General features: G+C 38.9%; 1 protein-coding gene across 1 annotated transcript; it reads left to right on the top strand.

Moving 5' to 3' along the window:
- The first annotated feature begins 3,752 nt into the window (after positions 1–3,752).
- Positions 3,753–6,509, top strand: LOC145106252 (uncharacterized). Its single transcript, XM_079043264.1, has 2 exons — positions 3,753–5,500; positions 6,044–6,509. The coding sequence occupies exons 1-2, from the start codon at positions 3,753–3,755 to the stop codon at positions 6,507–6,509; spliced, it is 2,214 nt and encodes a 737-aa protein (XP_078899390.1).
- The last annotated feature ends 6,035 nt before the right edge of the window (positions 6,510–12,544 follow it).

Raw genomic sequence — 12,544 nt, 5'->3', positions numbered from 1 at the left:
TTGTAGATTCTCACCATAACATAATATATGTGTTTGAGAAGGTGAAAATCCGGGATCAAACCCATGCAAGGAGTGAAAAGATGCACATATGTTCATATGATTTCAAAAATCGAGTGTTTCATCTTCTTCTTCATTTCTTTTGTGTTCTTACATGACAAAAAGCATTTAAACCATTTCTAGTACATCTTGGATACTCATTCACTCCATGCATGTGCTAGAAATCGGATTTGTGGTGCAGTCCTAGTGTAAGATTCGGTGGTTTCAAGGAGCTCTCTATCACATGAATGAAACACACACTTTGGGGCCTTGGAATAACCCTAAATCTATGACTTGGATGCATGAACCTAAAAGTTTCTTTTTCTTCTGTAAACTCTAGTTTATTGTTATTTATCTTTGACCATAACTGAAATATGCATGTTGTCTTTCTCAAAGTGCCCCTAAGAAGGCACTCAAAGCAACCAAGGATGATATGCATTCTGTCAGAATATTTTGTTCAGCTTTGAACGGACACAACTCAGTCATTACTAAACCAAATCACGATATTATTTTTTTAAGAGATAGTTATATGAGTAGCTTTCAAACCCAATTGGTATTACTGTAAAATATTAAAAATCGGATTTTTGACAATTTTTACAAAATAATTGCGCAAACAGCTCTTTTTCTGTGATCATTAGTTTTGCTTTACATGATCAATGGTCTTAAACCAAACCTTAAATCTGGGGAAAAATAGTTTAGAAACTTAACATATCCAAAAAATATTGGCGAAAATTTCATGGATTAAAACCCCACAGAATGTTCTACACAAATTCATGAACTTTCAGCTACATCTACATCTCATGCACTATAATGTGCAAGATTTCTTAACTTGTTGGGGTTCAATACCCCTATTTTGCTTCTAAATATATTTTTAACATATTGTCTTATGAAAGTTCATATATGCAAGTGATGATCTGTAAAACCCCATGGGCTAGAACCAATTCCTTATTTTTCTATAAAAATAGTTATTTAATGGCTATAAATTCAAAATAAACGTTTTCAGAAGGGATAAAATTCTGAAAATTTTTATTATTAATATAATGACAGATTAATAAAGCCATGTTAATTTTCAGACAATTTGGATATTGTTTGGTATTTTATCCATATTTTTCATTAAATTGGAGCATGAATTTATAAATTCAGGTTATTGGACTCAAAAACCCTAACCAATATTTTTCTCAACCTTGGGAACATTTTGGGAACCTGTAAAAATTAAATTGAGAATTTTAGAAACTGTTTACCATTTATTTTGAATTTTCTCTATTAATTGGGTTTTAATTTACAAATAAATATCAAATGACCTTCAAAAATGTCTACAAAATTTCTGGACACCAATGTCCTTTGTTAAAACCAGAAAACCATTTTTTTTTTGAATTTTTGGAAATTATTTCCATGCCTTTGTGAAATTTTGAGCACAATGCATTATGAATTAATGTTACCGATAATGAATCGTACACACTTTGGGCGCTTTTACGACACCACTAGTTGGATAGGTAGTTCCTAGAAAATAGCTTAGTAAATTATATCTCACTAGAAACTATTTGTTCCGTAGGACGCTATTAGGATTCGCACTCACCAACATCAACCCGCGAAGCCCGAGCCACAAACTTTCCATTGTGAGTTTTCACAGCCCCTATTTTACGTTTTAATGTTTTGGGGTGAAAAGCATGCTACAATTTCTATGAACATTATTTTACGAGCTTGTGTTATGAACTTAGTGATGTGAACTTTGTTGTATGAACCTTTTATTATGAACTTGTACTATGAATATGGTGTTATGAAATTGTATGTTAAGTCCCCGGAGAACCGATACAACCTATTAACTCATATTTGAGCCGATGGTCTTATGGATAGCGCTATTTGGGGTCGACAGCACCCACTCGCCCGGAACCGCGAGTGCATATTTCCATGAACTGACATCATGGGAACCATGGACATGATGGAATGGGGCAGGAACGGTCGTTAGGCTTGGTTGTGAACGGAATGCAATGCCATTCATCGTTTTCTAAATTGGAACATTTATAGAATAAACTACATTTTTGAAATAGTGTATTATTATAAACCTGTGAGCTCACCAACTATTTTATAGTTGACCCTCGTTTTTGCATGCTTTTCAGGGAACGGTCAGTGAATCAACAAGACGTTAGCATGATTTAAGTTGTTACGTTTGCTATGTATTAAATTATGTATTGTGAAAACTGAATGTATTTGTTTTGTACGCGATGTAAACTTAAAACGCTTAATGTTTATGGTTGGTACTTCTATTTACCTTTGTGATGAGACCTTAGCCTGTCACTCTTCGTGTTTCCGCTTTAACGGGGTGTGACAGATTTGGTATCAGAGCCTAAGGTTATAGAGAATACCGGCTTCCCCTTTCCCTTAGGAACGCCTAAACTATAACCATTGAGTTAATAAAACATGCCATTTAGTATAAGTAATTCCGGTAATGCGCTACTGGACCTTAATTATACATAGCCTGATCACCTATGTATAATTAAGGAAGAGTTTGTGCAAGACCGGAATTGATTATAGTGAATGGTATCAACACCCTAGGATAAACATAAACATCAAACATAATAGAAATTTTCTAGAAGGCTAAAAATTCATCTAAACATTAGAGTTTCTCGTGTACAGCGTAGCCATGTCAAACACTAGCTCTCAAACACTTGGATCGACAGATGAGTCTGGTTACGTCACTGCGCACCCGAAAGTCAACCGCGAATCGAGCACCGAACCGACTGAAGATCCGTCTACAGGATCAGAGACTGGAGAGGAAGTGAGCAGCCAGGCACCGACTGAGGAAACTTCAGCCGGCCGATACCCGAGCCTTCGCGACAGCTGACGCCTCAGCCACCCCTTTATGGACTATACCAGAGGAGGACAACGAGAAAGAGCGCACCAATGACGAGAGAAGTGTTGAGGTTCGAGCGTCCAGAACCCGTGCCAACACCTCCCGCACCAAGGAGTGAGCGTCTCGAGCCTAGTCAGCCTCGACCCCCAGTCATAGGGACGCCTTATATGCGAGCACCCGAGATGACATGTCAGGAGCGACGCAGCATGGAGGCCATGGCCCGAGACCTGCATGATGCCCGTAGTAGGATTGCTTATCATCATCACAGCATAGCCGACATGTCAGACGTGGTGGATGCGATGTGTGGTTATGCATACTCCGCCCAGAGGACAACAATCAGAGCTATGATCACTAGCGGTATCGCTGGAGGGCTAGCATTGATTCTGGCAGTGGCACTTGTCTGGGTGATTGTGTTTTGGGGTTGAATCTAAACGTCATGGTTTATGTTTTGTCGTTTTTGGTCTATGTATTTTGATGTAATGCCTTTGGTTTATGGCTTTTGAGAACTATGGTTGAAGTGTCTTTTGTAGCTTGCAGTATCAAGCAATATGCTTTGTTAAACCTTTTATGTACGAACTACGAATGAAATCTATTTTAATGATTTTCAATCACCATGTTATTTCACACTTATATTTTTCATGAACTGTAAATTGTTTTGATGATTTGAAATCGTTCTTGAAAATATATTTTATTATTATTAATATTATTATTTCTTTGAAAAAAAAACTAATTAATAATGATAATAACGTCCTTAATTTTGTTTGTGTGTTATAGAACCATGCCCCAAAGATGAAACACCCGCTCACGCCCAACACAGCCTGAGAATGCCACTCCCGATATTGCTCAACTGGTCTCACAACAACTAATGGCTGCTATCCCTAACATTGTGGCTCAAGTCACTGCGGGAATCAATGCTAGTCAGACAAACCATGGAGGCCCTACACCTACTGAGAACACCGAAGGAAGCAGAGTTCGTAATGAGGAAACAAGGGGATGTGCCTATAAGTACTTCATGTCTTGCAAACCCAAGGAGTTTCATGGAACAGAGGGTGCAGTGGGATTGTTGAAATGGATAGAAGGAATTGAGGCTGTACTCCACATCAGCAAGTGCTCAAATGACTGCAAGGTTCCCTATGTTGCATGCCTTCTCCAAGACAGAGCCTTAACGTGGTGGAATGCGCAAGTCCGGAATCGTGGAAGGGAGGCAGTGAACCAATTAGCTTGGGAGGAATTCAAAGAGTTAATCAAGAAGGAATATTGTCGTAAGGATGAGATCCAGAAAATGGAATCTGACTTCTGGAACCATGCCATGGTAGGAGCCGATGTGGAAGGCTACACTGTGTGTTTCCATGAACTCGCTGAACTAGTGCCGCACATGGTCACCCCTGAGAGCAAGAGGATTGACCGATACATATGGGGTTTAGCACCAGAAATCCGAGGCATGGTTACTTCAGCAAATCCTACCTCAATCCATAGCGCTATAGACCTGGCGCACCACCTTACGAATGATAAAGTGAGGGCCGAGATATTGACCATAAGCAACGCAAGTAACAAAAGAAAATCGGAGAACCAGCTGGGAAGGAAGAAGAATGACAACTCAGAAAAGAACAAGAAAAGGGCAACAAACTTTGCGGTTAAAACAGAGGAACCTGTGCAATACCGAGGGCCTAAACCTAAGTGTGAGAAATGCAGCTATCATCATGAGGGTGCCTGCCCTATCTGCTACAAGTGCAATCGAACTGGACATTTCACAAAGTATTGCAGGATAGATAAAGATCGCAAGGATGGTAAACGGGCATGCTATGAGTGTGGAAGTGTGGACCACTTTAGGAATGCCTGCCCGAATCTGAATAAGGGCCCCAATAACAACAATACCAGGAACCAGGCGGGACATATAAACCGTGGAAATCCAGGAGGCCAGGCTCGTGGGCGAGCATTTGTGATTAAGGCGGAAGAGGCTCGCCAGAACCCGAAGGTGGTAACAGGTACATTCCTCCTAAACAACCACTATGCTTTAGTATTATTTGACTCGGGGGCAGATAGAAGTTTTGTGTCACATGAATTTAGACCCCTAATCGACTTGAAATCAAAAATATTGGAACATGCCTACGTAGTTGAAGTTGCTAATGGTCATGAAATTAAGGCTAGGGAGATAGTTCCTAATTGTACCTTGAACTTAGCTGATAAAATTTTTAGTATTGACCTTATACCCATTGAACTTGGAAGCTTTGACGTAGTGATTGGAATGGACTGGTTGTCCAAGAATCGAGCAGACATAGGATGCTTTGAGAAAGTTGTCAAAATACCCCTCCAAAACAACGAAACCCTTATAGTGTATAGAGAGAAACCAGGAAAGAACTTGAAGATAGTCTCATGCATGAAAATTCACAAATATCTGAGGAAGAAATACCTTGCGTTCTTGGCTCATGTAGTGGAAAAGAAATCAGAAGAAAAACATATTCAGGATATTCCAGTAGTGCGAGAATACCCCGAAGTATTCCCAGAAGAGTTGCCTGGACTCCCCCCAGCAAGACAAGTCGAATTCAGAATTGATCTAATTCCTGGATCGGCACCTGTAGCTAAAGCACCTTACCGCTTGGCACCTTTTGAAATGCAAGAACTTTCGGGCCAACTTCAGGAACTTTTGGAAAAAGGATTCATTCGTCCAAGTTCCTCACCATGGGGTGCACCAGTCTTATTTGTGAAAAAGAAGGATGGATCGATGCGAATGTGCATCGATTATATAGAACTAAATAAATTGACTATCAAAAATAGATACCCCCTTCCTCGAATAGACGATTTGTTCGATCAACTCCAGGGTGCCACATACTTTTCAAAGATTAATCTACGACCGGGATACCACCAATTAAGGGTACGCGATGAAGATGTTCCTAAAACCGCCTTCAGGACTCGTTACGGACACTATGAATTCCTAGTTATGCCTTTTGGGCTAACTAACGCGCCAGCTGCCTTCATGGATCTTATGAATAGGATTTGTAGGCCGTACCTTGACAAGTTTGTGATCGTGTTCAGTGACGACATACTAGTCTTTTCCCCAAACAAAGAAGAGCATGAACGACATCTTAGGTTAGTTTTGGAACTGTTGAAAGACCAAAAATTATTTGCAAAGTTCTCTAAGTGTGAATTTTGGATTAGGGAAGTACGATTCCTTGGTCATGTGGTTGTAGAAAAAGGAGTACACGTGGATCCCACCAAAGTTGAAGCAATTAAGAAATGGGAAACCCCAAGATCCCCGACGGAAATTCGGCAATTTCTGGGATTGGCGGGCTATTATAGGCGCTTTATTGAGAACTTCTCCAAAATTGCCCAACCACTGACTATTTTGACCCAAAAGGATAGGAAATTTGAATGGGGAGAACCACAAGAAGATGCCTTCCAATTGCTGAAACATAAGTTGTGTAATGCGCCAGTCTTGGCATTGCCAGATGGTGTGGAGAACTTCACAGTGTATTGTGATGCGTCACACCAAGGTCTGGGTTGCGTACTGATGCAGAAAGGCAAGGTTATTGCATATGCGTCAAGGCAGTTGAAGGTTCATGAGAAAAACTACACAACCCACGACCTAGAATTAGGAGCGGTGGTATTCGCCCTTAAGATCTAGAGACATTACTTGTACGGAACTAACTGCACTATTTATACTGATCACAAAAGCCTACAACACATCTTAGATCAAAAGATGCTTAACATGAGACAGAGGCGGTGGGTAGAATTACTCAACGACTACGATTACAAAATTAAATACCATCCAGGAAAGGCCTACGTTGTAGCCGATGCGTTAAGTAGGAAGGAAAGGGTGAAACCCTCACGAGCACATGCCTTCGGAGCCCTTGTTCAAACCAGTTTGAAGAGCGAAATCTTTGCTGCTCAAGGCGAAGCGTTAAAAACTGAGAACTTGAAACGTGAAACATTGCACGGCCTGGAATAACAATTTGAAACACGTTCAGATGGAGTGAAGTACTTCAAAAATAGGGTATGGGTACCAAAGATCGACGAATTACGTAAGGTAATTTTAAAGGAAGCCCATAATTCCCGATACTCGATCCACCCTGGAGCCGACAAAATGTACTTGGATCTAAAGGAATACTATTGGTGGCCTGGAATGAAGAAAGATATTGCCTTGTATATTGAGAAATGTTTAACTTGTTCCAAAGTGAAGGCCGAATATCAAAAGCCCTCCGGTTTGCTTCAACAACCAGAAATACCTCAATGGAAATGGGAGCAAATATCCATGGATTTTGTTACCAAGTTGCCAAGGACCACAAAGGGACACGATTCTATTTGGGTGGTGGTGGACAGATTGACGAAATCCGCACACTTTCTCCCCATTCGAGAAGATTATCGAATGGAAAGGCTTGCTCGAATTTACATAAACGAGATTGTAGCACGCCACGGGGTACCTATTTCCATCATTTCAGATAGAGATAGCCGTTTTACATCTAGATTTTGGCAGTCACTTCAAAAAGCCTTGGGGACCCGTTTAGACTTAAGTACCGCCTATCATCCCCAAACAGATGGTCAGAGCGAACGAACCATCCAGACGTTAGAAGACATGCTCCGGGCTTGCATGTTCGACTTTGGAGGAAGTTGGGATAACCATTTTCCATTATTCGAGTTCTCCTATAATAATAGCTACCATACCAACATTCATTGTGCCCCCTATGAGGCCTTGTATGGGCGTAAATGTCGCTCCCCGCTATGTTGGCTGGAAATTGGCGATAGGCAGTTAACGAGACTGGATTTAATTCAAGAAACCACTGAGAAGATCTCGATAATACGTGATAGACTGAAAGCAACTCGTGATTGCCAGAAGAGCTATGCTGACAAGCGTAGGAAACCCTTGGAATTTCAAAAGGGAGACAGAGTACTCTTAAAAGTATCCCCATGGAAGGGAGTCGTGCGTTTTTGTAAACGAGGAAAACTGAGTCCCCGTTATGTAGGACCCTTCGAGATTATCGAAAGGGTTGGTCCAGTGGCATATAAGCTCAAGCTACCGGATGAACTGAGTGCGATACACGACACATTCCATGTGTCGAACCTCAAAATTTGCTTGGCGGAGGAATCCCTACACATACCCCTCGGTGACCTCCAAATTAATGATCGACTAAAATTCCTGGAGGAACCTATAGGAATCCTCGATCGAGAGGTTAAGCAACTAAAACGAAGTAAAATACCGATCGTGAAAGTTCGTTGGAACTTTAAGCATGGGCCCAAGTTTACGTGGGAACGGGAGGATTTCATGAAGAACAAATATCCTCAACTATTCGTTATGTTCGAACCAGTGTTACCGCCAGTCAAATTTCGGGACGAAATTCCCACAAATGGGGGAGACTGTGACATCCACCAAAACTCAGGTCAGTACTCATCTAGAACTTCGTCATTTTCTTGTGTGCACTTAACTTGGCTCTAGAGTTACAAGTTGAACTAGGTTCATGACTTAATAGATCCCTCGGAACAATTAGTGCATCTTAGCTTGTATTGAACAATCACATTGATATTTTTAAGAACCAACTGAGTGGTAAAGTGCCAAATTTTAACCTTAAGTCTAAACACAAAACTATGTTTGGTAGACCATAACCCAAGGTAAGTTAGCAACCCTAAAATTTCCATATTGGAAAAAAAAAAATCTAATGCTTAACAAGGTTAAGTATTCTAAGCTAATATGAACAAAATTAAATCATAATATGAACCAAGTATAAAGTTGATGACAAATTCATATAATTTATGATTCGAAATGTGAACCAAAAGTAAAATCCAAGGATATCAAAATCTTACAACCACATATTATGAATCCTTGTTACAATTGTTGAAATATGAGAAATTGATTTTTATAAAAATTAAATAATAGGTTATCATTTTCTAAATTAATTCAACAAATAAAAGTTTGCAAGTTATTACCAAGTGTAAATATTTCAACAAAACCCAATAATTAAAACCTTAGGAGATTATGATAATGTTTGAGTTTTATAAAATTTAAAATCTAGATTTATAAAAATTCAAAGGAGGCTTTTGTTATTTGATCAAATATCAATAAGAATACCATCTCTCTCTTAAAATTTCGGCCATTAGGTCTTTCCCTCTCCCCTATGCCTTAAAACCTATCATTACTCCTCATTTGAACCACCCACACACTCCATCTCACACTCCTTCTCCAAGAAAACTCTTCCACTTCCAAAACCTCTCCTACACCTCAGAAAATCCTCCATTATCTGCCCTAATTTCGGAATTTTGAAGGTCTTGAAGTGTTCTTGCTTCTCTCAAGATCAAAACCAAGGTGAACAACACAATCCTTCCTCATAGTTTTACGATTTTACTTCCTCTTCTTCATAGTTCTTCTTTACTTTTCGGATTCTATGCCCTCCTATGGCTAGAAATCCTTATTTTTCACCTTGTTGTTTGTAGATTCTCACCATAACATAATATATGTGTTTGAGAAGGTGAAAATCCGGGATCAAACCCATGCAAGGAGTGAAAAGATGCACATATGTTCATATGATTTCAAAAATCGAGTGTTTCATCTTCTTCTTCATTTCTTTTGTGTTCTTACATGAAAAAAAGCATTTAAACCATTTCTAGTACATCTTGGATACTCATTCACTCCATGCATGTGCTAGAAATCGGATTTGTGGTGCAGTCCTAGTGTAAGATTCGGTGGTTTCAAGGAGCTCTCTATCACATGAATGAAACACACACTTTGGGGCCTTGGAATAACCCCAAATCTATGACTTGGATGCATGAACCTAAAAGTTTCTTTTTCTTCTGTAAACTCTAGTTTATTGTTATTTATCTTTGACCATAACTGAAATATGCATGTTGTCTTTCTCAAAGTGCCCCTAAGAAGGCACTCAAAGCAACCAAGGATGATATGCATTCTGTCAGAATATTTTGTTCAGCTTTGAACGGACACAACTCAGTCATTACTAAACCAAATCACGATATTATTTTTTTAAGAGATAGTTATATGAGTAGCTTTCAAACCCAATTGGTATTACTGTAAAATATTAAAAATCGGATTTTTGACATTTTTTACAAAATAATTGCGCAAACAGCTCTTTTTCTGTGATCATTAGTTTTGCTTTACATGATCAATGGTCTTAAACCAAACCTTAAATCTGGGGAAAAATAGTTTAGAAACTTAACATATCCAAAAAATATTGGCGAAAATTTCATGGATTAAAACCCCACAGAATGTTCTACACAAATTCATGAACTTTCAGCTACATCTACATCTCATGCACTATAATGTGCAAGATTTCTTAACTTGTTGGGGTTCAATACCCCTATTTTGCTTCTAAATATATTTTTAACATATTGTCTTATGAAAGTTCATATATGCAAGTGATGATCTGTAAAACCCCATGGGCTAGAACCAATTCCTTATTTTTCTATAAAAATAGTTATTTAATGGCTATAAATTCAAAATAAACGTTTTCAGAAGGGATAAAATTCTGAAAATTTTTATTATTAATATAATGACAGATTAATAAAGCCATGTTAATTTTCAGACAATTTGGATATTGTTTGGTATTTTATCCATATTTTTCATTAAATTGGAGCATGAATTTATAAATTCAGGTTATTGGACTCAAAAACCCTAACCAATATTTTTCTCAACCTTGGGAACATTTTGGGAACCTGTAAAAATTAAATTGAGAATTTTAGAAACTGTTTACCATTTATTTTGAATTTTCTCTATTAATTGGGTTTTAATTTACAAATAAATATCAAATGACCTTCAAAAATGTCTACAAAATTTCTGGACACCAATGTCCTTTGTTAAAACCAGAAAACCAATTTTTTTTGAATTTTTGGAAATTATTTCCATGCCTTTGTGAAATTTTGAACACAATGCATTATGAATTAATGTTACCGATAATGAATCGTACACACTTTGGGCGCTTTTACGACACCACTAGTTGGATAGGTAGTTCCTAGAAAATAGCTTAGTAAATTATATCTCACTAGAAACTATTTGTTCCGTAGGACGCTATTAAGATTCGCACTCACCAAAATCAACCCGCGAAGCCCGAGCCGCAAACTTTCCATTGTGAGTTTTCACAGCCCCTATTTTACGTTTTAATGTTTTGGGGTGAAAAGCATGCTACAATTTCTATGAACATTATTTTACGAGCTTGTGTTATGAACCTAGTGATGTGAACTTTGTTGTATGAACCTTTTATTATGAACTTGTACTATGAATATGGTGTTATGAAATTGTATGTTAAGTCCCCGGAGAACCGATACAACCTATTAACTCATATTTGAGCCGATGGTCTTATGGATAGCGCTATTTGGGGTCGATAGCACCCACTCGCCCGGAACCGCGAGTGCATATTTCCATGAACTGACATCATGGGAACCATGGACATGATGGAATGGGGCAGGAACGGTCGTTAGGCTTGGTTGTGAACGGAATGCAATGTCATTCATCGTTTTCTAAATTGGAACATTTATAGAATAAACTACATTTTTGAAATAGTGTATTATCATAAACCTGTGAGCTCACCAACTATTTTATAGTTGACCCTCGTTTTTGCATGCTTTTCAGGGAACGGTCAGTGAATCAACAAGACGTTAGCATGATTTAAGTTGTTACGTTTGCTATGTATTAAATTATGTATTGTGAAAACTGAATGTATTTGTTTTGTACGCGATGTAAACTTAAAACGCTTAATGTTTATGGTTGGTACTTCTATTTACCTTTGTGATGAGACCTTAGCTTGTCACTCTTCGTGTTTCCGCTTTAACAGGGTGTGACAGATATTCACTGTGTCAAGTTCTTCAGTTACAGCAGCAAGTTGTTTCTTAATGTAATTATAGTTCCCACACTTATTACTGTACTCCTCCTGCAATTTCCTAAAGTCCTTAGTCTTGGCCTCTAGTAGTTCTTTTAATGGTTTCTTGCCTTTCCTACGGTTGTACCTCTCATATTTAAGGTCCTCGTTCTCCTTTTTTATCAATTCGATTTGATCATGCAAAAATTTAACAGTGTTGATACAAGTTTGAGAACAAGGGATTTCACTGACCTCCTTGTTTTCAGACTCTGGGGTAGTCTGTACCATAAAGGCAAATTACAGCTCCATCATTTCTTCTTCCGGGTCCATTTCAACTTTTTCCTCTAGGACATCATTGATCTGGGCAAGGTGAGCATTTTCAGGTGCTGAGATGTTCAAGGCCTGAATCTGATCTTCCCAGTCAAATGACTGAGCCACCACTACCAGATTCGCCGTTTGGTAGTTGGTGGTAGCTCCCCTGCTACTTCCGACTGGCACCATTGTTCGTTCACCATTTTCCCTCCTATCTGGCTGTGGACAGTCTTTAGCAAAATGACCAGGTTCATGGCAGTTAAAGCAACTTAATTTCCCCTTGTTGAAGCCAACCTTCTTCTCTGCGTTTATTCCCCAATTGTTTTTGCCGATTTTCTTGGAGAATTGCTTGGCCCTGAACACATCCATAGAAATCTGCCATGTGATGTACATCTCCTCAACATCCTGTGGATGTATTTGATCAAGGTCAGCAAAAGAAAACTGAGGATGTAGCTCGCCAGGTACAAAGGCGTTGTAGCAGCTCACAAGTCCGGTTGCTAAAGCCCTGTTCTCATCAGTTTCTTTGGGAGCAGGAGTGGGAATAGATGCTTTC

Source organism: Lactuca virosa, chromosome 4 (genome assembly GCF_052849685.1).
Source record: "Lactuca virosa cultivar CGN04683 chromosome 4, Lactuca_virosa_CGN04683_v6, whole genome shotgun sequence".
NCBI lineage: Eukaryota > Viridiplantae > Streptophyta > Magnoliopsida > Asterales > Asteraceae > Lactuca > Lactuca virosa.
Note: the sequence above shows the minus strand (reverse complement) of the source record. Positions and strands in the feature narration are given on the sequence as shown.